Source organism: Chlorocebus sabaeus, chromosome 6 (genome assembly GCF_047675955.1).
Source record: "Chlorocebus sabaeus isolate Y175 chromosome 6, mChlSab1.0.hap1, whole genome shotgun sequence".
Lineage (NCBI taxonomy): Eukaryota > Metazoa > Chordata > Mammalia > Primates > Cercopithecidae > Chlorocebus > Chlorocebus sabaeus.
Genome location: NC_132909.1, coordinates 52,199,289 through 52,215,063, shown reverse-complemented (window position 1 = coordinate 52,215,063; position 15,775 = coordinate 52,199,289). Strand labels below are relative to the sequence as shown.

Sequence of the window (15,775 nt, the reverse complement as noted above, 5' to 3'; positions counted from 1 at the left end):
TGAGATCCTGTCTCGAAAAAACAAACACCTGTAAGATTCCTAATTCAATGGAACCCCAAATGCACCAGAATACCCCAGATTCACTGGAACCCTTAAGTTCATGGGTTCCTCAAAATGCTCAAGCTAAAGATGTCCCCCCAAACTCAAGATAATTTAATCCTGGCAGTTTATCACTATACCCCAAAGGCCCCCAAATTCAGGAACCGCCCAGACAAGCTCAAGAAAAGTGTTGGGGCTGGGCGTGGTAGCTCATGCCTATAATCCCAACTTGTTGGGAGGCCAAGGCAGGCGGATCACTTGAGGTCAGGAGTTCAAGACCAATCTGGCCAACATGATGAAACCCCATCTCTACTAAAAATATAAAAATTAGCCGGGCGTGGTAGCGGGCACCTGTCATCCCAGCTACTCGGGAGGCTGAGGCAGGAGAATCGCTTGAACCTGGGAGGTGGAGGCTGCAGTGAGCCAGAGATCATGCCACTGCACTCCAGCCTGGGCAACAGAGGTAGACTCTGTCTCAAGAAAAAAAGTGTTTGGAGTTTCCAGTGCTCCCACCAGTGATGGTGGGGTGTGTCTCTGAGTTCTGAGGATCCACCCAATGGGAGCATAGCATGCAAATGACCCATATTAGGCCCTGTCATTGACTAGCTAGCTCCAGGTCACAATGGGTGACCTTGGCTGAGCTCTGGGAGCCCCTGAAAGCTCAGGAAAAGGGCTCCTGGGGCTGTCCCCTAGCCAGGCTGGTGCCAAGGTAGGCGGGGGGGCCAGGGACATGGAGCCAGAGACCACCCTTCCCTCTCTCTTCCCAGCGATGCTACCCCCCGCACCAGCACTCTTAACCCCCATGCTAGGGTCTTCCCCACCCAAAATGGTTCCCTGGGTTGTCGGGGTAGGCAGCGGCTCTCCCTGGCGTCCCCACCTCACTTCCTGACTTCCCATGCCACTCTCCATCCAAATCTGATGATCAGACTGGGGCCATCCCAGAGCCCTGGGCCCCTACTCCAGCCCACCACCTCCCGGAAGATTTCCCACATCCCCTCTGGTTTCCTGACTCTGAGTAGCCAACGGCATCACAACTGGAAGGGTTCTGCCCTTTTGGGTGAGCCTTCCCCGTACATGGTAGAGGGCTGAAGGATAAGGGAACCTCCAGGGGTGGAGGGGGTGTTCACACTTGTTCCCACTTCCCGTCTTCTGCAGACAAACAGAATGAAGTGGAGATCCCATCACCCACGATGAAGGAACGAGAAAAACAGCAAGCGCCGCGACCAAGACCATCCCAGCCGCCCCCGCCCCCTGTACCACACTTACAGCCCATGTCCCAAATCACAGGGGTGAAAAAGTTGATGCATAGTAACAGCCTGAACAACTCTAACATTCCCCGATTTGGGGTGAAGACCGATCAAGAAGAGCTCCTGGCCCAAGTGGGTGGGGGCTCAGTAGGGGCAGGGCTGGAGGGAGTGGTCTCCTGGGACCCCGAGAAAGACTGGGCGTTGGGTTATGTCTTAGGCCAGGTTTCCTAGAAGCAGAGCCTAAGGTGAGGGTTTGAGCCCATCTTGAGGCAAAGCTGGCGCTTTGTACCTCTGTATCATTTACTGCCTGGGGGCAGTCCCCAGGGGTGGACATATCACCTCTTCCATGTAGCTCCTGTTGGGACTAGTCTTCTGGAAAAGTGGGCAGCTGTGAGTCTTAGCAGGCAACACTCCCAGCTGCGGGGGGATTGGTGTACAGACCAGTAACACTGATCCAGACTGCGCCCCCATAGTGTCCCCAACGGTCCAGACCCGGGTTTCACTCCTAGCTCTTCCAGGAGACAGTGGCAGTGGAAGTGATCCATCTTTGGTGGCTCACTCAGCTGAGGCTTATTGTAACCCTTTTTGAGCCACCTCCTCCAGTGAATCTTCCGTTCAGTCACCTGGTGTTTAGTTATTTATTTATATTTATTTATTTATTTTGAGATGGAGGCTTGCTGTGTCGCCCAGGCTGGAGTTCAGTAGCATGATCTCGGCTCATGGCAACCTCCACCTCCCTGGGTTCAAGCGATTCTCCTGCCTCACCCTCCTGAGTAGCTGGGACTAAAGGCATGTGCCACCACACCTGGCTAATTTTTGTATTTTTAGTAGAAATGGGGTTTCACCATGTTGACCAGGCTGGTCTCAAACTCCTGGCCTCAAGTGATCCACCTGCCTTAGCCTCACAAAGCGCTGGGATTACAAGCGTGAGCCACTGCACCCGGCCAACTGGTGTTTATTAAGCAGCTACTATGTGCTGGCTGTTTTCTGGATTCTGGAGAGGCATAGAAAATAAGCCCTTCTTCCTTTCTCCTCTGGGGCTCGTGAACAGCTTAGCTAAGAGGCTGAGCTGTGCTGGGGGCCAGTCGTGCTGGGTTCCCATCCTAGCTTTGCTACTTATGAGCTGCATGATCTTGGAAAAGTCACATTGCTTCTCTGAGTCTTGGTGCCTTCACCTGCCAAATGAGATCAAGTACTTAGAGCAATACTTGGCAGATCATAAGTGCTCAAAAGACAGTGGCTGTGATTGCTTTCGTTATTTTGCAGCCCAGTAGGACGAGGGCAGTACATTCTGTGCTGTTGAACCTGTCACCCACTGGGTGAGCAATAATGGTGCTTCCTTCAGACCAAGGCTTCAGACTCCTAGGAAATATTCTCCAGGGCCCTGAGTCTTACAGGCTACTGACCTCTGGCCTCCATCTCCACCAGGAACTGGAGAACCTGAACAAGTGGGGCCTGAACATCTTTTGCGTGTCAGATTACGCCGGAGGCCGCTCGCTCACCTGCATCATGTACATGATATTCCAGGTGATGGGGACAGCTGGGAGTGGGCCCGGGTGAGGGGCTCAGAGTGGCGCGCTGGGGGCCAGCAGAGGTCACCACCCTGCCCCTGCCTGCTCTCAGGAGCGGGACCTGCTGAAGAAATTCCGCATCCCTGTGGACACGATGGTGACATACATGCTGACGCTGGAGGATCACTACCACGCTGACGTAGCCTACCATAACAGCCTGCACGCTGCCGACGTACTACAGTCCACCCACGTACTGCTGGCCACGCCTGCGCTAGATGTGAGTGACTACCTTGTCTCCCCGTCCCCGTCTGTCTTTGTGACTGCCTCTTCAGCCTCCTGTGTGTCTCTCTGACCCTGCTTCTCTGACCTCCATCTCTTTTTTGACCCTGTTTCTCTTTTTTTTTTTTTTTTTGGAGACAGAGTCTCGCTCTGCTGCCCAGGCTAGAGTGCAGTGGCACGATCCCAGCTCACTGCAACCTCTGTCTGGCGGGTTCAAGCGATTCTCCTCCCTCAGCCTCCTGTGTAACTGGGATTACAGGCGCCCACCACCATGCCTGGCTAAGTTTTTAAAAATATTTTTAGTGGAGACAGGGTTTCGCCAAGTTGGACAGACTGGTCTCAAACTCCTGACCTGCCTTGGCCTCCCAAAGTGCTGGGAGTACAGGCGTGAGCCACTGTGCCTGGCCAAAAATCTTATTTATTTAAAAAAAAAAAAAAATGTTTTAGGCCAGGTGCGGTGGCTCACGCCTGCAATCCTAGCACTTTGGGAGGCCAAGATGGGTGGATCACCTGAGGTCAGGAGTTTGAGACCCGCCTGACCAACATGGTGAAACCCCGTCTCTACTAAAAATACAAAAATTAGGGGCCGGGCGCGGTGGCTCAAGCCTGTAATCCCAGCACTTTGGGAGGCCGAGACGGGCGGATCACGAGGTCAGGAGTTCGAGACCATCCTGGCTAACACGGTGAAACCCCGTCTCTACTAAAAAATACAAAAAACTAGCCGGGCGAGGTGGCGGGCGCCTGTAGTCCCGGCTACTCGGGAGGCTGAGGCAGGAGAATGGCGTAAAAACCCGGGAGGCGGAGCTTGCAGTGAGCTGAGATCCGGCCACTGCACTCCAGCCTGGGCGATACAGCGAGACTCCATCTCAAAAAAAAAAAAAAAAAAAAAAATACAAAAATTAGCCGGGCGCAATAGGGCACACCTGTAATCCCAGCTACTCCAGAGGCTGAGGCAGGAAATCGCTGGAACCCAGTAGGTGCAGGTTGCGGTGAGCCAAGATCGCGCCACTGCACTCCAGCCTGGGCAACAAAGTGAGACTCCATCTCAAAAAAAAAAAAAAAATTGGGGAGGTCAGGCAAGGTGACTCACACCTGTAATCCCTGCACTTTGGGAGGCCAATGCAGGTGAATCACCTGAGGTCAGAAATGGCCAACGTGGTGAAACCCTGTCTCTACAAGAAATATTTTAAAAATTAGATGGGCGTGGTGGTGGGCGCCTATAATCCCAGCTACTCAGGAGGCTGAAACAGGAGAGTCGCTTGAACCCAGGATGGGGAAGTTGCAGTGAGCCAAGATCGTGCCACTGCATTCCAACCTGGGCGACAAGAGCAGAACTCTGTCTCAAAAAAAAAAAAAAAAATTAAATTTGAGACAGGGTCTCGCTAAGTTGCCCAGGATGGCCTTGAACTTCTGGCCTTGAAATCCTAGGCTCAAGTGATCCTCCCATCTCAGCCTCCTAAGTAGCTGAGACTACAGGCACTCACCACCATGCATGGCTTCAACTCTGTTATTCTAACGTCCGTCTCTCTCTCCCAGGCAGTATTCACGGACCTGGAGATTCTCGCCGCCCTCTTCGCGGCTGCCATACACGATGTAGATCACCCTGGGGTCTCCAACCAGTTCCTCATCAACACCAGTGAGTGGCCCTCGCCGGGGACGGGGTTTGCTGCCTTGGAGGCGGGGCTGGCCAGGCTTGGGGCGGAACTGACTAGGCTGGAGGCGGGGCTGGTGGGGCTTGGGGCGGGGCTGGCGGGGCGGGGGGTGGGGCTTGCTGGACTGGAAAGGTGATGGCCGGGCTGGGGTAGTTGACTGGGCTGGAGGCGAGGCTGTCCAGGCTGAGGAGGGGTTAGCTAGTTGGGGACGGAGCTGGCCCTTCTGCGGTTGGGGCTGCACACGTGGGCCCTCCCCTGACCTCCGGGCTGGGCTGCAGATTCGGAGCTGGCGCTCATGTACAACGATGAGTCGGTGCTCGAGAATCACCACCTGGCCGTGGGCTTCAAGCTGCTGCAGGAGGACAACTGCGACATCTTCCAGAACCTCAGCAAGCGCCAGCGGCAGAGCCTACGCAAGATGGTCATCGACATGGTGGGCGGGGCTGGGGCTGGACGTAGCGGGAAAGGAAGCCTTGGAATCGAGGGCTTTGGGGAGGAGTGGGTCTGAGTCCCAGAGGAACCCTCAACCTAGACAGAGCGGGCGGCTTCTACCTGGTGAAAACTTCGGATGCCTGGGTCAGTCTGGTGGGCTGATCAGTCTGGTCAGCAGCCCCAGTGACGCCCCCTTGCCCGCAGGTGCTGGCCACGGACATGTCCAAGCACATGACCCTCCTGGCTGACCTGAAGACCATGGTGGAGACCAAGAAAGTGACCAGCTCGGGGGTCCTGCTGCTGGATAACTACTCCGACCGCATCCAGGTGCCCCCACGCCCCATCATCTAAGGAGGCGGGACATTCCCCCAGCCACACCTTTAGGTCTGGGTAGCTAGCTGCCCCTTCCTCAGCTTCTTTCTCCCATGTGGCCCATCTTCCTGTCTCTTTCTTTTTTCTTCTTCTTCTTTTTTTTTTTTTGAGACGGAGTCTTGGTTTTGTTGCCCAGGCTGGAGTGCAATGGCACGATCTTGGCTCACTGCAACCTCTGCCTCCCAGCTTCAAGCGATTCTCCTGCCTCAGCCTCTGGAGTAGCTGGGATCACAGGCATGTGCCACCATGCCCAGCTAATTTTGTACTTTTAGTAGAGAAAGGGTTTCTCCATGTTGGTCAGGCTGGTCTCCAACTCCCGACCTCAGGTGATCCGCCCGCCTCAACCTCCCAAAGTGTTGGGATTACAGGCGTGAGCCACCGCGCCCCGCCCTCTTTTTTTAAATTTATTTTTATTTACTTTGTATGTTTAAAGGAGAGCTGGGATCTCACTATGTCACCAGGCTGTTCTCAAACTCCTGAACTGAAGTGATCCTTCTGTCTTGGCCTGCCAAAGTGCTGGGATAACTGGCGTGAGCCACCACACCTGACCTCTTTCTTTTTCTGTCTGTCCCCTTCTCCATCTTCATTTTCCAGTCCCATCTCTCCTTCCCGTCTCTCCCACCATTTCCTCCCATTTCCCCTAATTCTTCCTGTCTTCTCATCAACCCCTTCCAGGTCCCCCGTCCCTCTCCCTCACCATCTTCTCCATCTTCTCTTCCCTCACCCTCCTTCTGACTCCCCCCATATTTTCTCCATCTCCCACACACCTCTCCCTGCTACCTCCTCTGTTCTCTTTTCTCCCCACTTCCTCTCCCCACACCCTCCCTCCCCAGGTGGGAGATAAGAAAGCCTGAGAGGCTGAGTGTGGTGGCTTACGCCTATAATCTCAACTACTCTGGAGGCTGAGGCAGGAGGACTGTTTGAGGCCAGAGGTTTCAGACCAGCCAGAGCAACATTGCAAGATCCGCTTTCCTCTCCTCTCCTTCTTTCTTCTTTTCTGTTTTTGTTTCTTTGTTTGTTTGTTTGTTTGAGACCGGGTCTCTCTGTCACCCAGGCTGGAGTGCACAGACCTTGGTTCCCTGCAAACTCCACCTCCTGGGCTCAAGCAATTCTCCTGCCTCAGCCTGTACAGTAGCTGGGATTACAGGTGCCTACCACCAGACCTGGCTAATTTTTGTATTTTTAGTAGAGACAGGGTTTCGCCATGTTGGCCAGGACAATCTCAAACTCCTGACCTCAAGTGATCTGCCCACCTTGGCCTCCCAAAGTGCTGGGATTACAGGTGTGAGCCACAGCGCCCGGCCCCATTTCTTTTTCTTTCTTTCTTTTTTTTTTTTTTTCTGAGACGAAGTCTCCCTCTGTCACCCAGGCTGGAGGGCAGTGGCACAATCTTGGCTCACACAACCTCCGCCTCTTCTCCTGCCTCAGCCCCACTATAGCTGGGATTGCAGGCATGCGCCACCATGCCTGGCTAATTTTTTTGTATTTTTAGTAGAGACAGGGTTTCACCATGGTGGCCAGGCTGGTCTTGAACTCCTGACCTCATGATCCAACTGCCTCAGCCTCCCAAAGTGCTGAGATTACAGGTGTGAAACACTGCGCCCAGCCCCCATTTCTTAAAAAAGAAAGAATGCCTGAGGTCTCAGACCAGGACAGAGGCATAGCCTCTGAAGATTCCCCTGTGCCCCGACCCCATGCAGGTCCTCCGGAACATGGTGCACTGCGCAGACCTCAGCAACCCCACCAAGCCGCTGGAGCTGTACCGCCAGTGGACGGACCGCATCATGGCCGAGTTCTTCCAGCAGGGTGACCGTGAGCGCGAGCGTGGCATGGAAATCAGCCCCATGTGTGACAAGCACACTGCCTCCGTGGAGAAGTCTCAGGTACAGGCTCAGGACATTGATGTACGGGGACAGGGTGGGTCTCCCCAGCCCATCTTGGCCTGAAGTGCTGAGGCCCAGGAGCTCCTCCCCTGCCTTTCCACAATGCCAGGTTTTCCTGTTTTTTTGTTTTGTTTTGGTTTGGTTTTGAGACAGTCTTTATTGCCCAGGCTGGAGTATAATGGTGCAATCTTGGCTCACGGCAACCTCTGCCTCTCAGGTTCAAGTGATTCTCCTGCCTCAGCCTCCCGAGTAGCTGGGACTACAGGCACGCACCACCATGCCCGGCTGATTTTTGTATTTTTAGTAGAGATGGGGTTTCACCCTGTTGGCCAGGCTGGTCTCAAACTCCTAACCTTGTGATCCACCCGCCTCAGCCTCCCAAAATGCTGGGATTACAAGTGTGAGCCGCCGTGCCCAGCCTCCTGTTTGTTTTTCTTTTATTTATGTTCTATTTATTTATTTTGAGGCCAGGTCTTGCACTGTTGCCCAGGGTGGTGTGCAGTGGTGTGATTATAGCTCACTGCAGCCTTGAATTCCTGGGCTCAAGCAATCCTCCTGCCTCAGCCTCCAGAGTAGCTGGGACTACAGGTGCACACCACCACACCTGGCTAATTAAAAAAGTTTTTTCATCGAGATAGGGGCTTGCTATGTTGCCAGTCTTGTCTTGAACTCCTGGGCTCAAACCTTGACTTCCCAAAGTGCTGGGATATGGGGTGAGTCACCATACCCGGCTTTGTTTTCATTTTTCTTTTTCTTTTCTTTCTGAGACAGGGTCTCATTCTGTCACCCAGGCTGGAGTTCAGGGGCGTGATCTCGGCTCACTGCAACCTCCACCTCCTGGGCTAAAGTGATCCTCCACCCCCGCCTCCAGAGTAGCTGGGACTACAGGCGTGCACCACCATACTCGGCTAATTTTTGTATTTTTCTTGGAGATGGGGTTTTGCCATGTTGCCCAGGCTGGTCTCCAACTCCTAGGCTCACTCAATCCGCCTGCCTCAGCCTCCCAAAGTGCTGGGATTACAGGGGTGAGCCACCCTGCCTGGTCCCTCTCCACTTTATATCCTCCCTGGTGAAACCCAACCATCTGAGTTTGATGTCTCTGCCCTTCCAGACCTGGGTTTCTAGGCCTCAGCACTGTTGACATTTGGTTGATCATTTTTTGTGCTAGAAGCTGCCCTGGGTATTACAGGGTTTTTAGCAGAATGCCTGGTCTCTACCCACTAGATGCCAGAAGCATCGCCCTGCTCATCTTTTTTTTTTTTTTTTTTTGAGACGGAGTTTCACTCTTGTTGCCCAGGCTGGAGTGCAGTGGTGCAATCTTTGCTCGCCGCAACCTCCGCCTCCCGGGTTCAAGTGATTCTCCTGCCTCAGCCTCCTGAGAAGCTGGGATTACAGGCATGCGCCACCCACTCCCAGCTAATTTTGTATTTTTAGTAGAGACGAGGTTTCTCCATGTTGGTCAAACTGGTCTCGAACTCCCAACTACGCTGGAGGCTGAGGCAGGAGAATCGCTTGAACCCAGGAGGCGGAGGTTGCAGTGAACCCAGATCGCACCCTTGCACTGCAGCCTGGGTGACAGAGTGAGACTGTGTCTTAAAAAAAAAAGAGAAGGCCGGGCGCAGTGGCTCAAGCCTGTAATCCCAGCACTTTGGGAGGCCGAGACGGGCGGATCACGAGGTCAGGAGATCAAGACCATCTTGGCTAACATGGTGAAACCCCGTCTCTACTAAAAAATACAAAAAACTAGCTGGGCGAGGTGGCGGGCGCCTGTAGTCCCAGCTACTTGGGAGGCTGAGGCAGGAGAATGGTGTAAACCCGGGAGGTGGAGCTTGCAGTGAGCTGAGATCCGGCCACTGCACTCCAGCCTGGGCGACAGAGCGAGACTCCGTCTCAAAAAAAAAAAAAAAAAAAAAAAAGAGAAAAGAAAAACAGAAAAATACATACAGGGCTGGGCACAGTGGCTGTCACCTATAATCGCAGCACTTTAGGAGGCCAAGATAGGCAGATTGCTTGAGCTCAGGAGTTTGAGACCAGCCAAGGCAATGTGACAAGACGCGGTCTCTACAAAAAATACAGTAATTAGCTGAGTGTGGTAACGTGCGCCTTTAGTCCCAGCTACTGGGGAGACTGAGGTGGGAGGATCACTTGAGCCTGGGAGTTCAAGGCTGCAATGAGCTATGTTCACACCACTGCACTCCAGCCTGGGTGACAGAGTGAGACCCTGTGTCCAAAAAAAAAAAAAAAAGTGTGTGTGTGTGTGTGTGTGTATAAACTGCATCAATGTATATGTTTTTTGTGTGTGGTTTTTTTGTTGTTGTTGTTGAGACAGATTCTTGCTCTGTCACCCAGGCTAGAGTGCAGGGGCGCAATCTTGGCTCACTGCAACCTCTGCCTCCCAGGTTCAAGCAATTCTCCTACCTCAGCCTCCCAAGTAGCTGGAACTACAGGCGCGCACCACCACGCCCAGCTAATTTTTGTATGTTTGGTAGAGATGCGGTTTCACCATGCTGGCCAGGCTGGTCTCGAACTCCTGACCTCAAATGATCCAACTACCTTAGCCTCCCAAAGTGCTGGGATTATAGGCATGAGCCACCGTGCCTGGCCCATAAGCATGTTTTCCATTTCATTAGCTCCCACAATGTGGTGGTACCATCCACCCCATAGGCTGCACGTTTATACGTTCTTCCCCTCCACCAGGTGGGTTTTATTGACTACATTGTGCACCCATTGTGGGAGACCTGGGCAGACCTTGTCCACCCAGATGCCCAGGAGATCCTGGACACTTTGGAGGACAACCGGGACTGGTACTACAGCGCCATCCGGCAGAGCCCGTCGCCGCCACCTGAGGAGGAGTCAAGGGGGCCAGGTCACCCACCCCCACCTGATAAATTCCAGTTTGAGCTGACTCTGGAGGAGGAAGAAGAGGAAGAAATATCAATGGCCCCGATACCGTGCACAGCCCAAGAGACATTGACAGCGCAGGGATTGTCAGGAGCTCTGGATACAACCATGGCCCGGGAGGCATCCCCAGCGCAGGAGTCATTGGATGTTATGGCACAGGATGAGTCCCTGGAGGCCGAGCTGGAGGAAGTGTATTTGACACAGCAGGCACAGTCCACAGGCAGTGCACCTGTGGCTCAGGATGAGTTCTCATCCCAGGAAGAATCTGTGGTTGCTGTAAGCCAGAGCAGCCCCTCCGCCCTGGCTCTTCAAAGCCCCCTTCTCCCTGCCTGGAGGACCCTGTCTGTTTCAGAGCATGCCCCGGGCCTCCCGGGCCTCCCCTCCACGGCGGCCGAGGTGGAGGCCCAACGAGAGCACCAGGCTGCCAAGAGGGCTTGCAGTGCCTGCACAGGGACATCTGGGGAGGACACATCTGCACTCCCAGCTCCTGGTGGGGGAGGGTCAGGTGGAGACCCTACCTGATCCCCAGACCTCTGTCCCTGTTCCCCTCCACTCCTCCCCTCACTTCCGTTCTCCCCCAACCACCTCCTCCGCTGCCTCAAAGACTCTTGGCCCTCCTAAGAAAAAAGAAAACGAAAGGTGGGTTTTTTTTTTTCTCTTTTCTTTTTTCCCCTTTCCCCCCGCCCCCACCCACGGGGCCTTTTTTTTGGAGGTGGGGGCTGGGGAACGAGGGGCTGAGGTCCCGGAAGGGATTTTATTTTTTTGAATTTTAATTGTAACATTTTTAGAAAAAGAACAAAAAAAAGAAAAAAAAAAAAAAAAAAGAAAGAAACACAGCAACTGTAGATGCTCCTGTTCCTGGTTCCCCCTTTCCACCTCCAAACCCCTCCCCTCACCGCCTCCCTTGGCCCCCCAAGTTCCAGGCTCAGTCTTCCAGCCACCTAGGGCTCTCCACCTGGGCTCAAGCAGGTGTGGGGCCTCCTTCGGGCGTTTTCTTCTGAATTTTAGAGGATTTCTAGAACGTGGTCAGGAATAGCCATTCTAGGCGGGGCTGGGGCCGGGGTGGGGGGCAGTCACTGTGGGAGGTCCCAGCTCCAGCCCCCTCTGGTTTGCTGCCTCCTCTCCCTGCTAAAGAGTCTTCCGCTTGATTTTGCACAATTCTGGCGATAATCCCGGCAATAATCCCGGCAACACTGACTAGAGAGTCAGGGAGCTGGGGGAGCTGTTCACTTTAGGATATGCGGTGGTGTGGAAGGGGGCGTTCACACCACCAGCCTTGGGCCTGGGATTTGAGGATGGCCCTAGACCTCCTCTACTCTCCATCCTCTTTCCCTTCCACTTTGGGTTCACTTTGAATTTTCTCCATTTTGGGGGGGCGGTGGCTCTAATCCATGCACACCTCCCCCCTCCCCACCCCACTTCTAGCTGCTTCTCCTCTTGTTTCTGCCTTAATAATTTCCATGGCCACAGGTGAGGGGGTTGCAGTGGCTGCCTGCACCTTGCGTGAGGCAGGGACAGGCGCCCAGAACCCCCATCCTGGCTGCACCCCCCTTTCCAGGGTCCTCCAGACCCCACCTTCCACACTCTGATCACAGCCCCCGACCTTTTGCCCTAGGAGGAAGCAATAATGGTGTATACCCTCATTCTCATTCCTGGGCAACCCTTCCGTCCACTCTGTCACCAAAATAATTTCTCCTCCATCCCTACCTTGCCAATCCTCTCCCTCTCCCCCAGCTAGTCCTGAGCAATACGGCAGACAGATGCAAGGCCATTTTTCTCCAAGCCATGGGGGACTGTTTGGAAGGAAAGATCCCCTCTCTCCCTCCTCCCCTTGCCCCTCGGCCTGGTTCTGCAGCTGGACCGACCTCATTCATCGCCTGCCCCCGACCCAATTCTGAGCACACGGTACTGTAGCCCCCAGTTCCTCCCTAGCCTTCCATCCGTCTGTCCACCCCAGGGGGAGGTAACCCCCCACTCGCACTCCCTCGATGCTGTCTGTACAGGGTTCATATTTTGTAGCGAAAGTCGTTTTTGTCCCAGCCGGCGATCGGAGTGGGCCTTTTCTTTTCTTTTTGTTCATTCTTTATCTTTTTTTCTTTTTCTTTCTTTCTTTTTTGTACATACTGTAAGGTTGGTTTGTAAATTATTCTACAGAGGCAAAAAGGGAAAATAAAAACTTGCCCTTCCCTGGCTGACCCAGTCGGGAAGGTAGGGAAGGGGGTCTCCTGTTGGGAGACTCTCCGTTCCTGCTGTATTATACAAACTGTACCATAGTCCCGGGAAAAGGGTGGACTCACCGCTGTCGTTTTATGGGAAGTTGTATCATCCTAGGGGTTGGGGCTGGGCAGAGCCTGTCCCCTCCCCCTTTGCCAGGAGCCAGGGGGTGACTGGAGAGACAGACCCCCACCCCCAAGCAGGGCTCCTCTCCCCAGGGTGGGCACAGGACCTCTGTACGCTGCTTGTGTATTGTCCACTTTGACGATCAGTCATTTGGTCCGTTGATCAATAATCCTTCGATCTTGTCTCCAATTAAACCGAGGCTTTCACCGATCTTCCTGACTGATGTGGCTTCATTCCCCCACGTTGTTTGTTGAGGTGTCTCCCCGCTGCATCGTCGGCTTGGGTTGGGGAGAGAGTTTCTGTCCCTACTTGTTCCCCAGCAGACGGAATTGGGAAGTAGAGCTCAGACAGAGACATTCTCCAGCCTGAGTCGGGTTATAAAATGGAAATTCAAGCCGTGCAGGGATTATTTTGTTTTGTTTTTGAGATGGAGCTTCGCTCTTGTTGCCCAGGCTGGAGTACAATGGCATGATCTCGACTCACTGCAACCTCCGCCTCTCAGGTGCAAGCGATTCTCCTCCCTCAGCCTCCTGAGTAGCTGGAATTACAGGCGCCCGCCACCATGCCTGGCTAATTCTTTGTATTTTTAGTAGAGACGGGGTTTCACTATATTGGCCGGGCTGGTCTCAAACTCCTGACCTCGTGATCCACCCGCCTCGGCCTCCCAAAATGCTGGGATTACAGGCGTGAGCCACCGTGCCCGGCCACATCTTTTCCCTTTTAAATACTGCATGGGGCTGGGTGCAGTGGCTCGCGTACTTGAATGCTGTTAATTCCACTCACGGAGACTAATTTTCCCACATTTATTAGACTTCTTTTTTTTTTTTGGTGGCAGAGTGAGACTCTGTCACCCAGCCTATAGTGCAGTGGTGTGACGTGATCATAGCTCACTGCAGCCTCAACCTCCTGGACTCAAGTCATCTTCCTGCCTCAGCCTCCCACGTAGCTGGGACCACAGGCGGGTGCCACCATGCCTGGCTAATTTATTTTTTATTTTGTAGAGACAGGGTCTCGCTTTGTTGCCCAGGCTGGTCTCAAACTCCTGGGCTCAAGCAATCCGCCTACCTCGGCCTCCCAAAGTGCTAGGATTACAGGCGTGAGCCACCACACCCAGCCCTATTAGGCTAATTAACAAGCCCCTGGTTTTACCAATAGAAGGTTTCTGATACTATACTAATGAGCAAAACTTCTGAATATAAAGATATGGATAGTGGAAATGTTTGTGATTTGGACATTCATTAGAATACTGGTTGCTTCGGCTGGGCACGGTGGGTCACTCCTATAATCCCAGCACTTTGGGAGGCCGAGGCAGGTGGATCACTTGAGGTCAGGAGTTCAAGACCAGCCTGATCAACATGGTGAAACCCCCGTCTCTACTAAAAATACAAAAATTAGCTGAGCGTGGTGGCACATGCCTGTAGTCCCAGCTACTTGGGAAGCTGAGACAGGAGAATTGCTTGAACCCGGGAGCTGGAGGTTGCCGTGAGCCCAGATCGCACCACTGCATGTCAGCCTGGGTGACAGATCGAGACTCTGTCTCAAAAAAAGAATACTGGCTGCCTCTGGGGTTTAATAAACCAGGATGCACATGAAAACACACAGTGCTCGAGTAGGTAGACACAAGGGGACGCTAGACATATGTTTTTATATTATGCATGTTCTGAAACAAATGAGAGCATCTTGCCTGGGTCCAAGGAAAAGTCTACCGCCTACTCTGCCTTTTGTTTCTAGTCCGGGGACTCTGAGATATTTTTCTTTTTTCTGTTTTTTTTTTTTTTTTTTTTTTTTGGTAGAGATGGGGGTCTCCCTATGCTGACCAGGCTGGTCATGAACTCCTGGGCTCGAGAGGGACTCTGATTGGTGACCTTGGGTGTGATCTCTCTGACCTTCACTTGTTTCTTCTACTAAATGGGGATGTATTAGCTGGGTGTAGTGGTGTGCACCTATAGTCCCAGCTACTCTGGAGGCTGAGGCAAGAGGATCACTTGAGCCCAAGAGGTCGAGGCTGCAGTGAACTGTGACTGAGCCACTGCACTCTAGCCTGGGTGACAGAGTGAGACACTGCCTCAAAAAAAAAAAAAAAAAAAAAGCCGGGCGCGGTGGCTCAAGCCTGTAATCCCAGCACTTTGGGAGGCCGAGACGGGCGGATCACGAGGACAGGAGATCGAGACCATCCTGGCTAACACGGTGAAACCCCGTCTCTACTAAAAAAAAATACAAAAAAAAAAAAAACTAGCCGGGCGAGGTGGCGGGCGCCTGTAGTCCCAGCTACTCGGGAGGCTGAGGCAGGAGAATGTCGTAAACCCGGGAGGCGGAGCTTGCAGTGAGCTGAGATCCGGCCACAGCACTCCAGCCTGGGCGACAGAGCGACGACTCCATCTCAAAAAAAAAAAAAAAAAAAAAAAAAAAGTAAATAAATAAAATGGGGCCAGGTGTGGTGGCTCACACCTGTAATCCCAGCACTTTGGGAGGCTGAGGTAGGCGGATCACCTGAGGTCAGGAGTTAGAGACCAGCCCGGCCAACTTGGCGAAATCTCATCTCTACTAAAAATACAAAAATTAGCCAGGTGTGCTGGCGGGGATCTATAACCCCAGCGACTGGGGAGGCTGAGGCAGGAGAATCACTTGAACCCTTGAGGCAGGGGTTGCAGAGAGCTGAGATCGCAACATTGCACTCCAGCCTGGGCAACACGAGTGAAACTCTGTCTCAAAACAAAAGAATTAATTATTTAAATAAACTGGGATAACAACAGTTCCAGAGTTAAAGAGTTGCTCTATAGTACGGTTTGTCCAGTAAAACTTTCTTTTTTTTTTTTTTTTGAGACGTAGTCTCGCTCTGTCGCCCAGGCTGGAGTGCAATGGCGCGATCTCCGCTCACTGCAAGCTCCGCCGCCTCCAGGTTCACGCCATTCTCCTGCCTCAGCCTCCCTAGAAGCTGGGACTACAGGCGCCCACCACCACGCCCGGCTAATTTTTTTGTATTTTTAGTAGAGACAGGGTTTCACCGTGTTCGCCAGGATGGTCTCAATCTCCTGACCTCGTGATCCGTCCGCCTCGGCCTCCCAAAGTGCTGGGATTACAGGCATGAGCCATCACGCCCGGCCTAAAACTTTCTTTAA

General features: G+C 53.2%; 1 protein-coding gene across 4 annotated transcripts in view; it reads left to right on the top strand.

Moving 5' to 3' along the window:
* Positions 1-12,867, top strand: part of PDE4A (phosphodiesterase 4A) — a 51,130-nt gene extending 38,263 nt beyond the window's left edge. For all 4 annotated transcript variants that reach the window (XM_037992363.2, XM_037992365.2, XM_037992366.2 and 1 more), the window contains 8 exons: positions 1,195-1,418; positions 2,715-2,813; positions 2,910-3,074; positions 4,613-4,712; positions 5,007-5,161; positions 5,365-5,487; positions 7,233-7,415; positions 10,113-12,867. In XM_037992363.2, coding sequence (XP_037848291.1) covers positions 1,195-1,418; positions 2,715-2,813; positions 2,910-3,074; positions 4,613-4,712; positions 5,007-5,161; positions 5,365-5,487; positions 7,233-7,415; positions 10,113-10,838 — 1,775 coding nt within the window. In that variant the 3' untranslated portion in view covers positions 10,839-12,867. The remainder of the gene's footprint in view (positions 1-1,194; positions 1,419-2,714; positions 2,814-2,909; positions 3,075-4,612; positions 4,713-5,006; positions 5,162-5,364; positions 5,488-7,232; positions 7,416-10,112) is intronic.
* Positions 12,868-15,775: the final 2,908 nt, after the last annotated feature.